Source organism: Harmonia axyridis, chromosome 5, assembly GCF_914767665.1.
Source record: "Harmonia axyridis chromosome 5, icHarAxyr1.1, whole genome shotgun sequence".
In the NCBI taxonomy this organism is placed as follows: domain Eukaryota; kingdom Metazoa; phylum Arthropoda; class Insecta; order Coleoptera; family Coccinellidae; genus Harmonia; species Harmonia axyridis.
In genome coordinates, this window is record NC_059505.1 from 14,655,306 (window position 1) to 14,679,929 (window position 24,624).

Genomic DNA, 24,624 nt, shown 5'->3' on the forward strand with positions numbered 1-24,624 from the left:
TATTCAGAATGCGGGTGTGGTATGATACATTTGGCGGGAATATTGGGAAGTTGTAGTTGCAAAACCCACTTCTCCAAAAGCTCCGCTGTCATATTCTCAAGATAATCTACGTTGGAATCTCTTATATTTCTAGAAGATGAAAAGTTCTCGAACAAAATCCTGATCTCTCTCAGCATACAAAATAACAATTCTTTTACCTCTGGAAGACGTAGCATTTTTTCGAGTCATCTACCCAGCTGTATTCCATTACTTCATGAGTGTTGAACCGGGTTCCATTCAAATATATTACATTTTTTGTCATTCGGCGCTCTTTCATTTCACGTAAATATTGTTGTCAAAGTCCAACAATCTGACGAGACTCTGAATTGTCATTCTGTTGTGAATCCATTATATTTGAAACCACATTTCATTAAACAATTTGGACCATATCTAAAGCAACATTCGAATGAATAGCCTATCAGTTTGTCGCGAATAATTTGAAAGGTGTTTACAACATTTACTTCATATAAATATATATTTCTCTATACCTTTCCCGTCTAACAACGTTTTCAGTGAAATTGTTCAGTTGTTCATGTTTATCATCTACGACGTAAGCCGTCTGAAAAAATGGTGCGATGAATGACTAATCGAAGTGAACCCAGAAAAAAGCGCTGTTCCTCTCTAGTCGCGAAGAGTATTTACGTAGGCTATATACAGGCCCACAAAAATTTCAATTTTTCGTAAATTCCAAAGGAGTACGGGCCAATCATTCCACCAGACCACACAATACATTGTGATGTGAACCTAACTTTTTATGGATGTAATGGTATCTTAGCAGTTACATGTGTAGCGTGCCGTAAGAGAGGTCCAAATGTTGTGCGCGCCGAGGAATTGATACATTTGGATGTTCTTCAACACTTTCACTTGCAGCGTGCATTGACATCAGACAAAAAAGTCATCCACCGATTGTCGGTCATGTTCGTTAGGCCTTATCGACCAAATTTTGCCCGTTATGCACGAAACGTATTTACCACATAATCATTATTTTTGTTGTAACTGTACACAATTATCACCGTAGATAAACGAGCCATATTGTAAGATGGCTAACCTACAACTAAACGTATGACGTTTCGTTCTCTTTGACATATGTCATTGAAACAGGGCTGTGAAATCCGGACCATGATATGGATAACCCAGTATATACAGCGTGTTCATAAATGCATGCGACAAAATTCAGGAGGAGAATGCTCGTAAGATAAGATCACATCTTTATGTTTGCCACTCAATTTATCAAAATAATTATAAAATATGGTTTTTCTCTTCAGCTATTGGTTTTGGGAAAAATTCATGAATAAAAAAATGTGTAAAAAAAACAAAGATTTTATTTATAATATCATTTCATGAAACTTCACCTCGAAAAAAAGTTTTGATATGAAATGCTAATTTCACCCCCGTATAATGTAGCAGGAATATTGGAAAAATACCCGTGGTTAGTCCTCTACGAGTGCACAAAAATTACAGAATTTCAAGTTTCTAGCTGTACTGGAATTTCAGAAAAAAAAAAAATGAATTTTAGTCAACACCTTTTAAGGTTGATATCTCGGAAAGGAGTGAACTGAGGAAATTTTGTTATAGGAAAGACCCATTGTTAATTTCATATGATCATTCACCTCCTGAGTTTTTACGCATGAATTAAAGAACAACCTGTATAATACCTAATAATTGATTAAAATCAGTGTTGATGCCTGCTACTTCGGGCAGTTGGCCATTTATAAGTTCAAGATGCTAAAGATACATGACAATATTGACTGCTTCTTTTAAATTCTGATTTCTGATTTTAATATACCTATAGGTAACGGCTCAGAAATAACTCCCCGATTTGGGAACCGTCTAGTTACGTTGGGAATATATCATTTAACAGGTGTATTTATTCCATGTTTACTGTAACCTATGGCTTGGACAGCACTACGCTTTCTTCGCTGAAAAGTTTATTTGAAATAGAGCGTTCCTTTTTACATTCACTCGGCTCAGTCAATATAATCTAGTTCTCGATAAAAAGAAGATTGGTAAATGGATGTCCAACTTCCAAGAAACAGAATCAGCATTAAAAATAAATCTTGGTCGACTGAGAGAAGCATTTCAGCAATATTAAATTGCCATTGCACAAAAGTTGAGAGAAAAAGATCTTTAAAACCGTTACGCTGTGTGACAAAAACTCAGCACCATAGATTTTTGATATTTTGAGATGAGGCATATTTCCAACATCACCATACAACACTGTAGGTAGTGATCAGAACACAACCATGGTAAACTTCACGAGCAACAAATTCTTAGCCTTAAGCTTAGGAGAGCTGAGAGATGATCACACAGGCTGTCAACAATGGAGACGAACATCTGATTAATTCAATCTTTTGAACTCATTGATTTGAAATTGCATTATTTTCTTCACATCTTGATTAGTTAGTTTTTCAAACCGGTGTTTTTTTGCCTCTCCTTTTAAGATGTAAGTATGATGATATTTACTGGTAATGTCGGAATGTGGCTTATGCAGATCAGAGTTTGGTTATTAACAACTTCAGCAGACTTCAGAGGTATACCAATACTAATCAGTACCGTACGTCATTTTGTCGAACAGAAAATGAAAAACGTCTGGCAGATATGTGTAATAAACATCAATCAAGAATATTGAATGGACTTACCTTTCTCGATATGATTGAATGGGCAGTGGCTCTACCATCACGTACCATAAATATAAATTTGGCATTGGGGAATAATTCTAGTACATAAGTGCCCATTTTTAGAGTTAATGGATCTTTGTTACAAAGTCTGGCAGCTGGTTCACCATGTTTTGCTATTATTTCTAAAGTGAAGGCAGCTATGGCAGAATCTAGAACATTCTTGGTGATGCCCGCCTCATCTAACCGTCTGGATTCCTTACTTGACTTCATCCAATGAAAGCGCATTTGAAGAATCCTAGGTATTACTCGAGTTTCCTGACCACACCTGAAAGGAAGGAGTATTCTCATGAAAATATTGTCAGATAAATTGAGTCGCTTGGGAGGTTTTCTGAACGAAATAAACTACGTTCGAACAAGAATTGCAATTCAAAGGAATGTACAAGAACAACAACGATATGATAAAATCCGACAGAGGCATTGACTTGGAGTCATTAACTTTTGAGCGCTCGCTCATTTCTGAGCTCCTTTAGGGACTAAAGAACTATAGGTATCTAAAGAAATAACGAGTTTTAATAAAAAATATATAACAATTTTTTTTATTGAAAAAAAATTAAGGGTGTTCCTTAAGAGCTTGAGGACTGAATAATAGTTCAAGATATAAATATTGCTGGAAGTAATTCTTTACTATTATAATCTGGTAGATGATTTATGACATATATTTTTTCAATATGATTTCCGGCATGAGTCTGCCGTAGCTACGAATTATATAGTCCATTTAATTAGTCCATATTTGCATTACTTTTTTCAATAAAATTGCCCGTATGGCGTCAATGGTTGCTTGAATATTGACTTGTTGGTTTGCCGGCATAAACCAATGACCTAACAGAGTCCCTAAAAAGTGATCGAGATAGTAACCAGAAATGAGCTTCATCGATAAAGACTATTTTTCGGTAAAAATGTGAACTAAGGTAATTCGACTATCAGCATCGCAAGTAAAATATTGTTGAATTGGATAATCAATAGAAAACCATAGAAAAACTATTCAAATAGAAGGACTTGAAGGATATTAATAGGTTTTGATGAAATTGTTTATTGTTCAGTCATTTCCAGTTTTCTGTTATAGCTTGTAAACACTTGAACCGATAAGATTTTGCACGCCTCAATTCATGTTACGCTACTGGACTTTTCAAAGACGCGGTAATTTGTCGATTCGTCGTGTGTGCTTGGGCGCCGATGAAATGTCAACTTTTGGAATTATGATTGACTGTAGGCATCGCTTATAAAAAACATTGATGAATTCTATGAAGAATATTTTATGGAAAAACGATTCTCCGTAAAAGCCAGAATACCATCGGCCGTGGCTCACCCTGTATATTTACGTCAGTGCTTTTCTCTTAATTTTTGTTTTATTTCCTTTGATTGTTCGTCTTCTACTCCAGGCCACTGGAATGTACACACTTCTAAATCCACTTTGATAGCGATACCATAAACTGCCCGTTAGATAGACTGACGTCATACAAACAAACGCCAACGAAGTTGAAAGCTTTGGAAACAAACACGTGTAATGCGCTGGCAGATAGAATTTCGGATATGAAGAAGGATAAAAAGTGCTCTTTACTATGTAGGTTGTGTAAGCTTCAAAAGTTTTTCTCTGGAAATATTATTCCGTGCTGAAACTTGAAGTAAATCCCATGTTGCGGCTTTTCTTTTTCCGCGAAATCGCGTTGAAAAATTCATGGGATTATATTGGAGCTCCATTCCATTGATGTGATGAATTGATGAAACGAGATACAAGAAGCAAGTTCTAAAAATTCTGCAGAGTTGTTCATCATTTCCTCTCTCACGAAATCTAACAATAAATTAATCAATAAATCATGATGGAAATGTGATGTCGGGAACTTTTGAGCGCTTGTTCTTTCATGCTCCAATTGCACCCGTGAAGACCTCACAACTTTATATCCTCGATTGTCCTCCCATTTTCATTTCCTTGTCACTTTCATTAGTTTGAAGGAAAGTAATAATCCATAAAGGTTTGCGTGACTTTCCTCTGACAGTTCTAGTATGAGGGAGGTAAGATACAATTGGAAATAAGTTCGGATAGAAATGAAATTTATCACCCAAGATTTCTTGACTGCAACCTGTCTACGAATATGAGGCGGAAGTATATGTGATAGTACTGGTCACCAATGTGAAGAAGTAGATCTAATAGTTCCAATGAAATATGCAGGGTGTCCCATGAATGAAGGTCGTCATAGAGGACTCGTATCAAGAGTCGCCTGAGTGCCTTCGTTTGGGATATACAGGGTGATGTTCATCTCATGAGTGAAATTTCACAGTTCGATAACTCTTTAACTAATCGACCGAAAAATTTCAATTTTTTAAGTTTTGTCACTCCTTACTATCGCCTTCCTTCAATATTTCTGAAATCGAATAAATCAGATGTGGATTAGGAAAATTTAAGACCTTTTCTATTTTCGTGAATATTGGATCACCCTGTATGTTGATATCATAATTTTTGTTTGTTTTCATAACCACAAAGATTTGATTCATAATGACAATGCCGGGCATTGTCATACAGGATGATCAATAAACATTCACTTATGAAAGAAATTTCATAGTTCAAGAAATCTTGAATTTATGGGTAAAATTATTTTAAAAAATTCACTCAAATTATTCAAGAATCCTCCTTGATGACCTTAACTCATGGTATCCGTTTGTCGCGTTCTTCACAGGACACCCTGTATAATTTTAGTGGATGATCCTAACATGCCCAGTGTCCGAAAAAAATATTTATTTGATTCAGTAATTGAATATATTTTCATTCATATATTTTTTGATATTGTGAAAAGCCATAAAAATTTGTTTCTATGTTTAAAAAAGGTTACTACTGACTTTAAATTAAATGATCATTATTCACATTGATGCATAAATATTCTTCCAGCCTTGAAGTTTCAAAACAATTGTCTAATTTTTAACAGGGAGTAATGAACTCGGTGACCTAAATACTGTTTTCTCCTGCAAGAAATGTTGGTTGCCCTTTATATTTTTATCCAGATTCTTTTAAACCCCTGTCAGTAAACTGAAAACATTCCGAACTCGGAATCAGGTGATCTTCGAGATGCACTAATTGTCAACTCCACAATAAATTTGAATATGAAAGACGTATCCTTTTGAGATATACACCATACGCATCACTTAAAATATAACGACCGTTTCATTTGAATATTTGGAATTTGTTGTATTTGCATGTATAGGGTCGGATATTTTAATTTCGCAGCTGAAACTTTTGCGTTCCATAATTTTGTTTACATATATCTGCGTAATATTCATAACTGCCATCGCTTCAGAGCCGTAAATTCAAAACTGCGGGAATTTTAAATGAGCAATTGAAACGATCGACGTCATGGAAACATATATTTATGTTCGGAAAATAGATGAAATTACAGTTTCATCCTCGATGCGAGACTGGCAATAGACTATTTATTGAACTGTCGTCAATAGGTTCATGTTGTATTGCATATAGCAAAATGTGGAAAATTATTTTCGATGCAGGTTCAATTCTATACTTCCACGATGACATAATATATTCAATCTAGTTTAGATTTTGCGTCTATATAAAAAATAATAATTTCATAATTCTAGCGAAAAAAAGGAAAATTTGAGCAGAATGTCGAAGAGTGGATATCAAAACGGGTAGATGTATTATAACAATTTCAAGTTCTATAAAAAGTTTAATTGTGAATTAGAGAAAATTTAAGTTCCGACTAGGTTGATATTTAGTTGTAGGGGTGTAATGTTCGAATTTTTTATCGACTCAGCGTCATTAGGCTCCATTCTCAAACTTTTTGGAAATTCAGAATGTATCAATAAAATATGAATGAAAAGCGCCAGATTTTATCATTATGTGTACAATATGTTGTAACTGTTCTATGGTCGATGTAAATAGGTTAGGTAAGCTAGACAGAGATTGTATAGATTCTTTCAGCATTCAGCATTGCAGAAATAAGTTTTTGTTTCTCAACCTAAATAAATGTTCCATAATTTCATCAGAATTTGATTTCAATTTGATTAAAATTCGCACAGATGTTGGTATAGAACAGATTACAGCAATATTAAAATAAGAACAGAAAAAAATGGGGAGATTCTGTGAGTGCCTTCATTAGTACATAGAATTTATAGATTCTATGGTTATATTAGAAGATACCGAATAAATTCCAAATACCGTTGTCGACATTATTCATTTATTGGATTTACTCTTAGTAGTAGTGACAAATTTAAAAGTGATTTTTTACGCCATACAAGAGTACCAGTACCAAGTACTGAGCCGTTCTTGCTACTACTTCCAAATCTGTTAATAATATGACAAATAATGAATCGATTAACATCTTAGCACACAGAACAAGATTATTTGAGAAGTGTTAGAGTAGCTATTCAGGAACGAGGAAGTATTTCAGGAACAATATTGGTTCGATGTATATACTATTCCAGCTCTAAGGGGTGTTCTTGCACGTGATGCTTCAAACCCATGGAAGGTGCGAGGATGCCAACATAAATCTCGCCGATAAGTTAAATTTTAAATCTCCAATTCCGCTAGTAATGGCTGAAATCTAAAACAACGTACGTATCTTTTCTGAAGTCTTAACAACTATCGAAGATCGGAAGATCTTCTGGATGATTTACTGGAAAGTAAATCATTTCTGTTCTTTTCTCTAGATTCGCGCACTCGTAGCCGCTTCATCGGCGACCAATCACGTACGATGAATTGACAAATTACCATTAATTAGTGTTCAAAATTAGTGTTTACTTCATACTAGGTTATCTCGAAAACGATACATTCTATCAAAAAATTCAGGGGCTTTTTAAAAAAAATCGAGCCCGGTAATGTGCATTAATTTTTTTTTAGCTCAAAGGGGTCCTGAGAAACCGTATAAGCACCAATAATAAAGAAGTAATGAGAACTTTTCATTTCATGCCATTTTCCAATTTTCTCTTATAGCTTGAGAACAGTTGAACTTATGAGGTTCCGGTTTTCACCAAATTAATTCCCTCAAAAATCGATCCCGAAAATGAGCCATTCATTTTTTTCTCAAAGGCATTCTGAGATCCCCTCACTAGACAACGAATTTGGGACACCCGATACACGAATACAATGGACGGTTGAAGGGGCAGAATTGATGTGGACCACAAATTTTTCATCAGTCATCCGAACCCAATCATTTGAGACCATTCTCGGCTTGAAATTGAAAAATTTCAGACCTTTAAACTTAATGTCTATTAATTTTGAACATCACGCTATCGCAAATGCTATAAAGCGTTTTTTTCCGATTGACCGAAAAAAATAATTTTTCCTACAACTGCTATGAAAAGTAGCGTATTCTGCATAGTTTACTCAATTGCAAAACTATGAATTGCGCATACTGTGGGAAATATTATTCCCCACGGCACTTTGCCCACACCTCCCTTGGTAGACCAATGAAATTGGGTTTTTGAGTCGTTTCTATGGAAACGCAATAAATTAGCACATACTGTCAACGAAGGTCATTTTGATTTGAATCAAGTCCATTACTTGAATTATTGAAATTGTAGGAAAAGTATAGTGTGCAACATGTGGAGAAAGTCCTTTTCTCGCTCGTGTGTTTGCGGCACTCGCCTTTCAGGCTCGTGCCACAAACTTCCACACTCGCGAGAAAAGTTGGACTTTCCCCACTTGTTGCACAATATACTATTGCAGACACATATCAATCAGCAAAGTACTATTATTTTTTCTCAATGCGAATAAAACATTCGACATTTTCTGACAATCAATATTTTTTGCCACCTTCTTTATTTCTGGAGGAGTAAGTACTTCTAAGTCGCCATCATTGCACATAATATAAATATATCCGAAATTTTTTGCAAAAAATTGCAAAATTATCATGGACATATTCATAGCAACCAAACATTTCAACAATTGCGTTTCTGTCAAATTTCGTTTTAATTCACCATTACTGGAAAAATAAAAAGATTGTGGATTTGCAATAATTTGCAAATACAATACCCTACATATATCATTATAATTAATTGAAGAAAATTATATGTTTAACTCGCTACGCTCGGCTGTTAACTATAAACTTTGCAGCCTAGTAAAACAAATAACGATTCCCAAAGAAACACTGACAATACAAAATTCTGAGAATATTTCCCACTGTAAAAATGTCGGAGGATCGAATTTAAACTCCCGTAAGTTATAAATACGTGAAATAATCGTATAGGAATTAGGTCGAGAAAACGAATAATTTATAGGATTACAACACACGGCGAAGCATTAGGGAGACAAATGTTCACGTATCCGAGGCAGACGGTCTTTTAGTGCGATGTTCACAAAGCAAGGCCGGCTTGGATATCCACTGGCAGGGTGGAATGTACGAGCCTTTGTCCGAATATATCACTCTACGGAAGGAACACCTGATATTACACCCCCACCTCGAAAGCTGGGACGTAGTTGCGAAAGAGTCTAGACAGATGATGAGAAAGCGGGGCGGATTGAACTCGACGTCCGGCATTGTCCATCGTTCGATGGAATTCTAATACCGGATATCCGGAAAACTTCACTGAATGGATCCGTGAGGTTGTCCTGGAAATTGTTGATTAATGCTCCGTCATTCGCCCCCTTTGTTTCTCGTCTATTGGGAACTTACGGTTGAAATGGCGTAGAGCTCTGAAGGGTGTTATGTGGATGAGACGGGGATATGGGACAACATGTTGAATATGGTTTCGAATTGAAGCAAAATATAATTCTTTTATCAACCTTGCTGAATGATTGTTCAACTGTTTTTAACTCGAAAAAAAAAACTAAAATATAGAGTTCCAGTAAAGCAGAGAAAAAACACCAACAGTTTATAGCCCCTAGTATAGGGCTGTTCAAGTATTATGTAAACACTATAGGGGGTAAGGGGGTCTTTGCTTCACTTATTTTTTATGACAAACATGGAGGCAGGAGGTCTAGATGGTGATTATGTCAGCAGTAGTTATTATTTACTTTTTACACATACGACAACCCATGCATTGTCTATGTTAGAAAGCGAAACGCATTTTTAATGATTCCCACGAATAATGTATACGCTTAGGAGCATCATCTCCCCTAGAAAAGTTCGCTCATGGTATATGAGGGACGACCAAGCTCTCTGATTCCTATATTCCTCATTGCTGATATCTTCCCTGAATAGTCTCAGATTGGTCTCATAAGCCACTTTTTCTATCACAAGATCTCCATCACAAGATGTGCAATGCCTCCAATGGGCATGTTCTCTCAGCTCCAGTGTTACAAACAACTTTATATTGTATCAAGGGGTTTCCTCGCGGTGGTCTGACTTGCTCTGTCATGCCAGAATATTGCCCAATGGGTTATACCCAAGTCTTACTAGTCAGACTTCTGCACGCCATCAAGGCCTTTGTAACTTTGTTTGCAGTAACCTAAATATGTCTATTCAACCTATTATTACCTGAGGGAGAGAAGCCAATGCGTTGGAGTTGGTAATTCTCTTAGCGATTCAACAACGGTCGTGTTGGGGGTACCTCAAGGTAAATTCCTTGGACCGTTGTTATTTCTTATCTATTTCAACGATTTTTTTGAGATGAATAATGTCTCCGATAAGATCATATCATACGCCGACGACACAGCAATTGTTTTGGTGGGTGATTCATGGGATGCTCTTTATAGAACGTCGGAGAGTTGTCTCTCTGATCTTTATGAATGGTTGAGTTTCAATGCAATGTCCTTGAATTTTTGCAAAACTAAATTCATTACCTTTTCGATCACTATTGATGGGCAGCCCGACAATGATTTTTTACTTGTTCACAATGAAGAATGTACTCTCCAAAGTTGCGCATGTCCATCAATCTCGAGAGTTGACGAGATAAAGTACTTGGATATCATGGTTGATAAATACCTGAGATGGGAGGCGCATTCCGCTATGTTCATGAGAAGGTTGAGATTGCTCCAGCATAAATTTTATGTTCTAAGAGAATATTCAATACGAAAAACTTATTATTATTATTACTTTATAATTCTTTAGGACAGTCAGTTCTCAGGTATTGTGTGATTGTGTGGGGGGTCTTACTAAGAACGCCAGAAAAGGTCTACAAACATCACAGAACAGTTTGATAAAAATATTGTTTAGAAAAGACCTACTTCATCCTACGGATGAATTATATTATGAATCTGGGATTATGAATGTGAGGACGTTATTCATTTATCAAACTCTCATGTACATGTTCTCCCAAGATGATCCACTCATTGGAAGAATTGCTCACAACGTTTCATTTTCTATATTAGGCCTAAATACTATAACAGAATCCCACTAAATGTGAAGAATTAAGAATAGAAAAAGGTTCAGTAAGGAGCTAAGTAAACTTCTGTTCAAGAACCGATTCACCTTCGATTTGTGAATTTGATATATTTGATTTTTTTTGTTGAAATCCTTAAGCTATTAATTCTTGCCGTGAAGTGCAAGATATGTTGTTCTCTATATCCGCGCCCCTCTTTTCATCTCATCTAGGGTTTTCTTTTGTTCTTTTTTTTGTTTGTACTACTTGATGAGTCTGTGCTCAAAGTCTTTAGAAAGTCCGAACAACATGAAAAAGCACTGCTTAGTTGTTGTTTCGTCTTGATGGGAATAACATTAAAATTGTTGCATATGTATTTTGTACTATATTTAAGCACATTGTAATTGTGGTTGGAATCTCAAATAAATTAAAAATTGAACAGAAGCTTACTATCTAGGGTTATTCCAAGATATTTGACTTTATGATGTCTCCATTTAGAGACCTTGGCGACACAAACATTGGAAATATGTGGAACAAAGTCAACGAAGATCAAAATACTCTCCCTCATTGAGTCGCACTCAAGTTCCAATCAAAGCGGATATCGAAATCAACAGGTGTTTCTTCCAATGGCGCGACTTTATCCGATGAAAAATTTTCCGCAAAGCATTCGAACAAAGCCACGCCGATGATTAGGGCACCGTCATAAATATAAGAGCGGCTTTGTACGCGACGACGCCCGAGTTACATTCCGAAATCAAAGAACCGAATACGCCTCGACCCCCGACGAATATTTATGAGTTTTGAATTTGAGCCGCGCCCACGAAATCATTACGACAGCCTAACAAAAGATGTGTACACAACACTCCGCTAACGATTTCGAGGAAAAAGCGAATCCATTCTCCTCCGGTCTGAATGCGGTCCATATCTATGGCAGTCTAACGATTTACACGGCCAGGCCACTGTACGTTTCCGCAGATATGAAGACTGAAATAGTTATTTTTTTTTTCAGGCACATTAAAGAATCCGGAGCTCACTACTGTCATGCATTTGTATGGAGGTTCATTAGAAACATTCTAGTTGAAGAATGTGTTAGGATGGCACACAAAAGATACATGATTATGCTTACGTATCATGCTAGCCGGAGCTTTTTCTCCGTCTGGAAATAGGACGTTTGCGAGAAAAACGAAATTTTTATTTCTTGCTCCTTATTTACCGTGAATAGGGCACCAGTCATCAGTTTAACTTATGTCTGACAATGGAAGAATAAGGTATGGTCCATTATTTTTTTTATCGAAATTTGAGCAGAGTAAGCCATTTTTTTCAATATTTCATGTAAAAATTTTTTTGAATCGGTCAAGACTTTTTTTTTGCTTATCCTAGCTATCCTAGAGTATTTTGTATTTAGTTGATGGCGAGTTGATCCCAGAAAGTATGACAGGTTTCCAACGTTCTGCCTCCTGTTTTACATGTGCAGTAAAAACCTTCAATTGGATCTTCGGTTTCTTCTTCATCGATACCATAACATGACCTGTACTTCATCCATAGTTAATGGTTTGTTCGTCATGTTCTTAAGGTTCTCTTCGTCACAGATACGAGTATTTCAGCTCTTGCTTCTGCGCCATATATATGTCATAACTGGTCGTACTCATGTCTTTTATATCCTCGACTTACATGAGGTTCATTTGAAAAGGGTGAATATTTTATTGAAATCATATCTCCAAAGATTCACTACAAAAAAACAAAAAATTCAAAGAAGGCGTGTTAGCATCATTTTATTATACCGAATATTTACCTAGATCAAATCGTTTCGGAATAATGAATTGATGAATTAAATTATTTCTGTGTAGTCCCCATAATACCAATGATACATTTATGGATGTGAGGCTCAGTGGTATGAAGATCAAGTTTGAAATAGAAAAAAACCTACTCATATTCACAGCCACTTGACTAAATTGAAATCAAACTTACAAAAATAATTTGGTGAGTCTTCCTCGACCAAATTACGAGGTGCGCCCTCTCTCAGGGGTTTGATGTTTCATCCCGAGATCGCTGGTGGACGCTTCAGTTGGACTATCCAGCGATCTCTGCCCAAGTCACACCATCGTGAGAGGTGACCCTGTTGCAATGCAATGACCCTTTTAAATCCGCCGGGGCCGAAGTAGTGTGAAGAGAACTGCCATAGCGCCATCTGTCAGCAGAAATACTGAAGAAACCCGCACATATTCACGGTTACTTAATTAATATGGAGGCGATTCTGGTCTCGAAAGAACTGGTGAGATCAGTTTTTGAAAGAATTCATCGAATTTGCACCAACAACACTATGAGTCAACTATTCCATATAAATATTCTGTTGGAAAAAAACGTTTGACGCTGTGTGGTCCTGAAATTGTCTTTTGCCAGTTTGAAGGCATGGCCGCGTAGATGGGCGCTGCTACTTATGTAGAGGTGATCCAGATTAACACCAAAGAACCCATGCAGCTCCCGATAAGTTACAAAAAGATCACCTCTATCTCGCCAATCCCCAAATGTTTAAAGATTCCACCAAAGGCAATCCTTGTATTCTAACGATCTACAGACTCAAGGAGAAGTTGATCGCTCCTGGGAGAAGGGCACCACGCCACCACATCTGACCAGCACATTCCATCAAAGGCCGCCCATAGCTGCAACAAAGTGCACGACACATGGACAGGCTGCAACCCCTAAAAGATCTCTGAATCATGTAGGTCATCTGTCTAGCCTTTGCTGCCACAACCACCACATGGTGAGAACAGCTCAAATCACAGGAGACTATGATTCCCATGATGATCATTATATAACTTAGGTTAGTAAGTTGGCGGTCCGTATATCAAATTCTCCAAAAAGCGATGACTATTTCCTCAAACTTCGGTGAGTTATCTGCCACCAGAGCAACCGTAGTTTTATTCTGTTGAAGTTCGTTTTCTGTAACCGCTTCCACTCGTCTTGCCATTTGTTATTTTAATTTTCAGATGATTGAAATAAATGTAATCTAAGATTACATTTTCCGTAGCATCCGACACTCAAAACTTTATTATTTTAAGTATGAAACCAATACCCATTCAGAGCACTTGAGAATTTTTAGTTTTTTTTTTCAAATTACAAGATATTAACAATTCATAATCTCCAAATTTATGTCAAGGATTAATTTTGTTGACCAATGACAAGTGGCAAGCGGTCCGTATATACGAAGCAGGTTATCTCAAATATTGGAAACCGCTAGCAACAGTTCTGAAATTCACGGTGATATAAGGACTATATGGATTCACCAAAAGTTACTACTATTATTGAGAAATTTAAAACTCCAAATTTAGAAAGCTTTGCCTGATTTTTCATCCTTTCGATCACAAAAGAGGGCTTAATATTATTTCAAATTCCTTGGAACCCGACGCATTCACCATTTGGTTCAAGGAGATTCTGCATACCTTATTTTTGTGCACTCGCCCCTGACAGATCTGACATCATCAAATTTGATGGTCATCATTGAATACGAAAAGAACATACATTCTGACGAATTGACCTGCTCAGGGAAGGAACGTCCAAAAAGTGATCAAATCAAATATCCAATCACTGAAGTCGCAGAATTTCATAGTTGTGTGAGATCTTCCATATACGTCAAGAAAAAATATAATTCTTTGAATTGCCCCAAGAATTTTGTAGAGTTGATACTAATTTTGTTTCCTTTGTTTCAGATGAAGATGTTCATCTGATCAATGAATTTTGACTTATTATTTCGGTTGTTTATATACATACGTTCATACATTTTCAGCCATTTGTGTTTCGTTCATCAAAAAATTCATCTTGAAAATATCAAACTAATATAATTGGAAACTTGACTCAGCCTAGGTAAAAAAAATCTAGATAGCCTCAGTCTCAGATACCTTAATGGTATTCGAAAACATCTATGCAGAAGAAACTTCAATGAAATATTTATGTAATTCTATTATATCCCCTGAATATTTCATGTACCTTTTGCATACTAAAACTTATTTTCCTCACCCTGGTTTTGTGTCAATGCAGTTCATCCAGTGTTGAACATCTGAATTGCAAATTGAGGTTTTCTTGTAAAACATTAATCATTCAAGAGGGAACGTTCGGTTGAATCCGACTAGAGAAGAAATATTCTGTAAGTTCGATAATGAGAATTGGGTAGTATATTCATCTAATACATGAAGCGGATACAAATTCAGCGAGAAAGTAATTGAATTCACATTATTTATGAACGCATTCAGATAGAATTAAAACTGTTGTTATTTGTTCCCAAAAATTAATTTAATATAATTTGATTCAATTGTAAATCACAGTGGAATTTATGTATTTATTTATAAAATTGTTGAAATAGTTTTTCCTATATCATCATCACTTTTCAGATACCGATTTTTTGCGAAAAACGAAAAGTTACCAAATTTGTTCTTCATTAACAAATTTAAAAAAATTACTTCTTTCCATATAAATTAGGGGAGACTGGGGAGGGTTGATACAAGGGGAGGTTTGATACACGTTCAAATTATCCGCCTCGGTTCTTCAAAGAAGACGTAATCGCGTGCAGTGCCTCTATGAGTGTGGAAATAGTGTCAATGAAAATCTAACAACGTCACGAACAAGAGTTTTTAAGCTTAAAATGTGTTTTCTACATATTCTATGTAAGAATTTGCTTATCAAACGTAAGGCTTTATCTCTTTATCAACTAAAACTAACGAAATTCATTACTTTATTCTTGATGCGCATTTCATTGATAACATATACGCCAGTAGTACAGATCTTCAATCTTCTTCTTCTTCTTCTTCTTCTTAATTTAAGCCTAGGGCTTGTATATTCCACTTTAGTCCTCGGTGGAGGTAGATATCCAGGAGTCTTTCCAGCGCTTAGGGGGTCTGCCGACTGGTCTTCTGGTACCTGGGATTCCGTCTCGGGCTATCCTAGCAATTCTGCCTGCGTCCATTCTGCTGACGTGGGCGTTCCAATATCGTCGTCGTTTCTTCCCCATTTAGCTATGTCCTGAGTCTGGCATTCCTCTCGGATGGCTGTGTTCCTCTTCCTATTTCTCAGCGTGTATCCAGATATGGTTCTCAGTATCTTCATTTCTGTCGTTCTTAGGATGGATTTTGTCCTCTTGTTGTCTGCTCGCGTTTCTATGCCTTTGCCTGGTCCTAAGTCCAGGATGAGAAAGGAGGAAGGTTGTCAGGCAAGGCTTGCTACCTACCTGACGTAAAAAGAATCCATAGCTCAAAGCACCAACGATAGATCTTCAATCGAATATCATAATATATTCACGTGCTATATTTTCTAAATTTGTCTTCTAGGGAGGTTTGATACAGTAAATCTTACCTCAAAGAAAAGTTTTAAACAGAAATGCAAAAACAAAAAAGAATGTGTTCGATGACTTGGATCCTGAGGATGGAAATGAAAAAAAAAACATCTTCTGATGAACGCCGAAAATAATGAATTGCAGTAGATGCAAGCTGGATCATCATCTTCATCAGAAAGTGGAGTGCTATTCAGCCTGTGAATGTGTCAGTAGTGAAATAAAAATGTTTACTTGTGAGTTCTGTAGGAATTAGGTAGTGTTATAATAATAAAATATTAATTTCTTATTATTGCTTGTACTTTTTATTTCTTATTGTATTAATCCTCACTTTTAGTGTATCAAGTACAGGGAGGTTTGAGACACTTTGCACCGACAATTTCAAGAACTCATAATCAAGGTTGAAATTTCCGTTTTCAGTTATTAAATATTGCTAGACGTTTGAGCGAAGTCCTTAAATTTCACTCTGACATAAATGGATTGGTAAATGTTAAACACAAATTTTTTATTAACAATTTTGTGAAAAATGTATCAACCCTCCCCAGTCTCCCTTACTGTTCGAGAAAATTATGTGAAAACCCCATATGAATCAGTGACTTGCAAGAAGAAATATCTCTAATTTCGTTTCGAACTGAGCAGCCTCGATGTGGTGTTCCCTCTTAAGAGCAGTGTCTGGAGCTACAAATATTGTTAAGATTTCAAAAAGTTGGATCCATCCATATACTTTTTTTCTTGTTCTTGTATTTATAACGATTATTAATTGTAAAGAAATCTACTGATTTTGAAGAATGCTTCAACTTGATATAATATAATTTTAAAAAAATTAGTCGAATACTTAGTTGGGGAATTTCTATAGAGTTCGATGTGGAATTCTGAACCTATATTTCTATAAAAGCGTTGAAATTTCCAGGAAGAGTAATAATTCCATTTGAATCGCTTTTCTCATTCAACTCAATTTGTGTTCGCTGAAATATCACCTTTAGGAAGCGAACATGAATTCGGTTGGACCGAATTCCCCTCTGTTGTTTTTTCTGGATAATCCTAGAAAACTCGAGTTTCATTTTCTCCGAAATCCCCAGCACACGAGGATATCCAGAAGATGGAAAAAATAACGAGAAACGTGAAATTCCCCACTGTCTATACAAATCGTTCAACGTCATTACGTTTCTTGTTGATCGCCTCTAAAAGGAACACCGAACATGCGGAATTGGAATCATAAAAACATGCCCTCTTCTCGATCCTCCAGTGGAGGCCTGAATCGAGAGATTCAATGGGGCCATGGTGGGGGAAAATTAAACGAACGTCAAAAACTTTTAAATTGAATTTTTCCGTGCCTCAATCGCCGCATGAATACGAAAATTCGAAGGCGTTACTTGGCCGTCAGACCCCACAAATTAAACTTGAGATGGAGGAAGTTTCACTTGCGAATCGTGGAATTCAGATATCGAGAACGGTAACTCGTCTGCCTCCTGAGGAAATATTGTAATTTCCAATTAGGAATTGAGTACACAACCGTGTTCGAGTTTGGTCGAAAAAAAGGGGGGAAAGCTCTGACGTGAAATCGGGAACTTTAGAGCGATCGTAAGTCATGCGCCAATTGCACCCTAGAGCATCACATTGCACTTCACTCAATAATTCTGGGACTAGTGGAAACACATCTTTTCATAAAAATTCGACTTTATTCCTCAACCTTCAAGAGTTATATACATACTCTAAGGCTTCTTTGACTTTTCAATACCTTTCATGTTGAAAAATTCGTCTTTGCCTTCATTAGAATTGTATTATATCTTAAGAATTATATAATGCTGTATAGCTTGGAAAACTGGCTTTGCCGTTTGTAATAAATAAATAAATAAATTAGAGTCAAGTTTCTTTCCTGGAGTCACTGAGGGCCAGATCTGGGGAATGAGCAGGGTGATCGAGCAGACTGAACCGAAATTGTACACAAAGGACATCATACTTTATTAGGATAGTAGCCTTCTGCCAAATTGGCTGATATATAACCATTTTCGTATAATAATTTGAAAAATTGTAAGTAACTGGGATACACTGACCAAACGTAACAACGCCAAAGAACAATGCTTTTATTAGTACCTATCTCATATTAATGACTGTTCACATCTTGATTATTATTATAGTAAAAATTATCCAGGATAACGTTTTGTATTGTTTAACAATGGAGAAAAAATGAGAGTTTTTAGGGGCCTCTAGGGTCGAAACTAGCCTATACAAAAACTTTTGTCTTTTGAACTTTTTGTTTGAAAAGACTTGGACCTTGACATATCAAAAATTAAGCCAATTTGAAAAACAAGACACTTTCTCTAATGAAGTGTGCGGTGTCCTCAATGAAAAAATCATTGTATTGAATAATACAGTCATCATCTACCAACAGAGGGACGGAAACATGAATACAATGAAAAGTCTTTCATTATATTCATCAATTTTTCATGGTATATTGGTATCAAGGAACAACTAACATTAAACTGATGAAATGTTCATTATTACAATGTTCGGATCATTCGGTTTTTGTTTATATATTGGTACAAATACAAATCTCCTCTATATCTCACGCACAGGCAATCTGCCTTAGTGAGTTTTTTGCGGTTTATTGAAACTACATTTTAAATGTTATTGATTTTTTATACAAATTGTACTTTTTCAATAAACTATATATTATATTATATTATATCTATCTATTTGAGTGCTATCTGTCATTTGGATTGTTCGGAGGTTTCAACTTTTTGAATTCGTTTGCAATAATTTTAAAATATAAAATGAAGACTTTGTTTTGAATTCTGGATTGTAAATTTTCATCCATACTAAATGGAGCTTTAATAATCTTCAATTATATTTGTAATTTACAGATTTCAAGAGAGATTACAGACTCCGTATTTCTCGTATGACAGCTTGATTTTATTCGTTATAAGAAGAGGAATAAGATCAATGAAAACATATTTTTCATACCTTCTGTAAATTCCCAAAATAGACGTACCAAATAATTCATTATTGCATGTTTAAAGGTAAACCGTTGATAAACAACAATTTTACAGTTGAGATACAACAGAAATAAAAATTGGAAACATAAAATATTCAAGTAACTAATGTATCTGATTCAAATAAAATAGGTCTTCGTTGATAGTACCTATGCGTTTATTCTTTTCCATAGAAACGACTTTTCAGAAATCCAATTTCATTGTTCTATCAAGAGAGGTGTGGGCACTGTCGAGAGGAATAATATTTCTCACAGTATGAACAATACTTTATTTCGAAATTCTGTACCTAAGCTATGAAGAATACGCTACTATTCATTGCAGTTGTAGGAAAAGTGAGTCTTCTTCGACTTTTCGACTAAAAAGCTCATTAAAAATGAATCAAAATGTCAGTACAAACAAATGTGAAGCTCAATAGAAACTAATCAAAATGTAATTGAAAACATTTCAAAAGCAAAAAACGAATCAGAATGTCATTAAAAACAAATCAGAAACTCATCAAAAACCTATCAATATGTCATCAAAAACAAAAAAAAAAGCTCTTTAGAAACAAATCAAAAGCTCATTGAAAACGAATCGAAAGCTCATTGAAAATAAATCAAAAGCTCGTTGAAAACTGATCAGAATGTCATCAAATATAAATCAAAAGCTCATTAAAAACGAATCGAAATTTCATTGGAAACAAATTGAAAACTCGTCAAAAACTACTCAGAATGTCATTGAAAACGAATCAAAAGCTCATTAAAAACGAACCAAAAGCTCATTAAAAACAAATCAAAAGCTCATTAAAAATGAACCAAAAGCTGTTTAAAGATGAATCAAATGTCATCAAAAACAAATCAGAAGCTCATTAAAAACTGATCAAAATGTCATTTGAAACATATCAAAAGCTCATTAAAAACGAATCGAAATGTCATTAAAAACAAATCAGAATGTGATTAAAAACGAAACAAAAGCTCATTGAAAACCAATCATAATGACATTGAAAACAAATCGAAAGCACATTATAAACGAAAACAATTGAACTTTCCCCACTATTTCTACTATTTCTGTAAGAGTGCGGAAAAGTAAATATTTGTGAATAATAATACCTTTCACTAATCTCCCTACAGAAAATGACGACGAAAATGACTCGCCAACTACCTATGTAATTGTCTATTTGAGCACTGTGCTACGTAAAACTGTGAGATTTACTTTAATGTGAATAGAGAGCGTGACCAACAACCAATACGGTAGCATCTGTGAAGCAAATCTCACGGCGAATAACCAATAAGATATAACCTTTATTAAGTAGTTGTCACGCAAACGACTAACAAACAGCCCGCGTAGCCGATAACCTTTTTGGCGTTTCTTAATTGTGTAGCGGTTTGCTATCAGTTTTTGTATTTTCCTAAGTTTTTAACGGAATGAATGCGGTCGTAGAAAAAGTATAGTACCTACACAACTCGAGTTGTAGAACATTTACTAACTTCTAGAACTATACTCTACTACTATTCTAGACTTTTTCTAGCCGTGATTCGAAATAAGCCGAGCTATATTCTACAGCAGTCTTGAAGAAAATGTATTCTGCTTTACAAGAAAAGTGTACATGAAAATCAGACAAAAAAATACCTAGCAATAACCAAATGAACATCTCCATCAAAGAGGTACCAACTCCCGCGGATGTTCCATTACCACGGCATGAATTTTCAATTCCAGAAACGCAGTGGCGGGTTTATGATATCAACTACAAACGCGTTCCTGTGAGTGTCAATAATGTCAAACGTCGTCTCGTGACAGTTGTCGGAACTCTTCTGGTGTGAGCGTCAGCCACTTAGAGCCTCATGTTAAATTCACGACGTCCACGTTTGCTACCGCAAGAGCAATTTGTTCCGCGTTTGTCAACCGCCTTAACCCTCGAACTCCGAGGGCGGGATGAGATAGGCAGGCAGGCGTGCAGCGCCGATAAGACGTGCTGAGATCTCGTGGAAAAAACGGATATGTCAATGTTCGCTCTGGTCGGGTCGTGAGGGGTAGAACGTATGACGGGAATGAGCAATATATCAGGGGATTTCGTGAAAAATTATTTCACAATGGACGCTTCACGAATATGGAATACTTCCTTCTGGAAAGTTTTTTTGAGCGCTTTTTCTCCTAAAGATTGGTCAACGTTTCGTAGCAATGTTTGAATTTTTGGAAATTTTGGACGGAAAGATCTCAAACGATATTGTAATTTACGTTAATAATGAGCGATATCGTGATTTTGAAATCACGTTGTGAACCGTGACTGTGGTTTTTTTATATCAGTGATTTCAAAGCGTGATGTGATTACGGTTTTAAAATTATTCTTGATATACCCACCTATGGATTCGGTTTCAGGAATTGATGAAAATCGAAGAAATTCTTGGTTTGTTTTTCTTTATATTGGTATCAATTATGTATGTACAAACATACAAACTAACTACTACTCTTATGATAAATAGGGGTAAATTAAGCAGAAATTAAAAGGGAACACACTGTATCTTCGATATATTTATTCTTAGGCGATCGATTTCGGATTATTATTCCATCATCAGGCCAGCTGAAAATACACAATGGAATAAACAAGATTTCTTTATATAATAGTTATTATTTTTTTTTAGAGGCTGTATCTTTTTTATAGGCCATACAACTTATGAAACTTACTGTCGTATGTAAGTCAAAATGGATTCAATCTTTCTTCATTATTCATTTATTTCTTCTGAAATTTTCGTCTAATTCGTTCTTTAGTTCTTTCATTCAATTGTCTAAAGTTATAACCAATTATCTTATTTCTTATATATACATATATATATATCATACTTAAATATGTCGTCGAATAAGAAGGAAGTGTCGAGCGAGTCTCTCCGACTAATAATCCCTGAATGTGCTTGCTGTAAGCGAACAATTGTGAAAAATACTACAAAATGTAATAGTTGTCACAAATCCTACCATCCTGGTTGTGCAAATAAAATCAAAAAGTGCTGTGATTACGATTTTTCGTCTTCCACGGATTATAACGCTGGTAATTCGTCTCCTATGTCTGACATTACTGATAAAAGTAATATAACTAGTGAGTCTACCCATCAACAACTCCTGATGAAAATAATCTACGAGTTAGAAGCGAAAAACTCATTACTGGTGGAGAATAACTCTCTTTTGAGATTTAAAATTTCAACACTCGAGGATGTAATTCTGAAGAAAAATGCCGAGATTGATAAACTCAAGAAAGAAACAGATAATAAAATCATAAACAAACATGTAGGTGAATCCTCTTCTTGTCGACCATCTGGCAATGAGTCAGTCTCTGATAGTGTAACCGATGTTCCTGGTAGTTCCGGTACTACTCGAGTTCCCCATTTATATGTTGCGGATGCTGAGGTTTCCACTCATGCGGGGTCAATTTTGAAACATTCAAAACAGAATGTTTTGAATAAAACAGGTATGAAGGTGGGTAAAAAATCCGAAGATAAAACAAGATCACAAACTGATAACACTCAGGTGACTCAGCCAACTGTCTTGAATCGAAATGAAGTTTGGAATGTAGTTTCTCATAAGAGATCGTTTCGAAAACGTAAACAAACACTTGTAGTTGGCAACTGTTCAGAAAATCTGTCCGTTGAGGGAATTGGAAGATTCAGCATTTTTCATGTAACGAATCTCAAACCAGAAACAACGGAAAAAAATTTACAAGAATTTCTAGTACAGAAGTTTTCCTTTGTACAGTGTGAGAAGCTCACCTCAAGATATCCCAAGAGTTATTCATCGTTCAAGGTGTTGATTCCGAGCTCTGAATATGAAAAGGCTCTGAATGGATCAAATTGGCCTAACAATGCCAATATTCATCGTTTTTTTCATCCCAAAAGGACGAACCGTCCAACGGACTAAATACATCTGAAGATAGTTTGAGACTTCTTCAGTTAAATGTCCAGTGTATATTCAATAAATTAGAGAGCCTGGAATTGCTCCTGGCTGATAGTGGTCCTGATATCGTGAGTATTGCTGAACACTGGTGCAGTACCGGTGGTATCAAATCGATGAATATACCTGGCTATAATTTGGCTGAATATTATTGCCGCCCTTATCGAGCACATGGAGGAACGATGATCTATTCAAAAGCTGGTATTAAAGTGAAAAATTTGTGCGTGTCTAATTTTTCCGATGAGATGCATTGTGAAATGTGCGGAATTTCTGTGCTGGCAAACGGCACTGGGTTAGGCATTATAAGTGTTTATCGCCCGTGTTCCGGTAAATTTGAAGTTTTTCTTGATAGATTAACGGATGCTCTAAACTATATTTCTAATTTGGTTGACATTATCTTTGTGTGTGGTGACCTGAACATCGACTTTCTGAAATCTGAATGTGTTAACCGTAAGCTCTTTATGGATTTGATTTGTTGTTTTGATTTAAAAATTTCGTCACAAGATCCTACGAGAGTATTTACTGACATCACTGGTCGTACATCTGTTTCAAAAGTCGACTATATTTTAACAAACGCAGATTTATCTGACTCTAATGTGAAAGTTTTTGAACCTCTTATAAGTGACCACCGTGATATCTTGGTTGAATTTAATAACATATTTCATATGAATACACAGGGTGGTTCAAAATTGGTTAGAAACTTGAGTCAACAAAATATTGACAATTTTGTTTTTCAAATGTCAATTTACGATTTTCATGATATTTATGAAATTGTTGATGTAGATCAATGTTTTCAAACATTTGTTGATGCGATTCGGAGTACATTTGAATCTTGCTGTCCTTTGGTGAAATTGGCAACGGGCAATCATAAAATAAATATATGGATCACTCCTGAGATAGTCATAGCGAAGCGCAATCTAATGAATCTGCACTGGTTGCACTCAAATTTAAAGAGTCAGAGCACTTATTCTTTGTACAAAAAAACCAAAAACGAGTATATTTCGCTAATCAGAAATACTAGGATGAAATTCCATAATGACCTTATTGGAAGATCAGACAATAAAAATAAAACAGTATGGTCCATTGTAAATAACTTAACTGGCAGGAGGAGAAAACCAAATGAAAGTATTGAACTGCTCATTGATGGTGTTTTGCATAATGATCCCAACGAATTATCAAAAATTTTTGTCAATTATTTTTCAACGGTAACCGAAACCACTCTTCATTTATACTATGGGGGATCTTTGTCTTCCTCATGTACTTCTGCAGTAATGCTGAATACAACATTTTTCTTATATCCAGTGATTGAGTGTGAAGTTGCTGATGTAATAAAGTTACTAAAAAACAATAAGTGTGCAGGAGCTGATTCTATATCTGCCAGAATTCTGAAGTTGATAAGCTCAGATATTTGTGGACATTTTACTCACTGTATTAA

General features: G+C 35.7%; 1 protein-coding gene across 6 annotated transcripts in view; it reads right to left on the reverse strand.

Moving 5' to 3' along the window:
* Nucleotides 1–24,624, reverse strand: part of LOC123680559 (protein-tyrosine sulfotransferase) — a 366,815-nt gene that overhangs the window by 38,223 nt on the left and 303,968 nt on the right. For all 6 annotated transcript variants that reach the window (XM_045618514.1, XM_045618516.1, XM_045618517.1 and 3 more), the window contains one exon: nucleotides 2,679–2,982. In XM_045618514.1, the coding sequence (XP_045474470.1) occupies nucleotides 2,679–2,982 (304 nt within the window). The remainder of the gene's footprint in view (nucleotides 1–2,678; nucleotides 2,983–24,624) is intronic.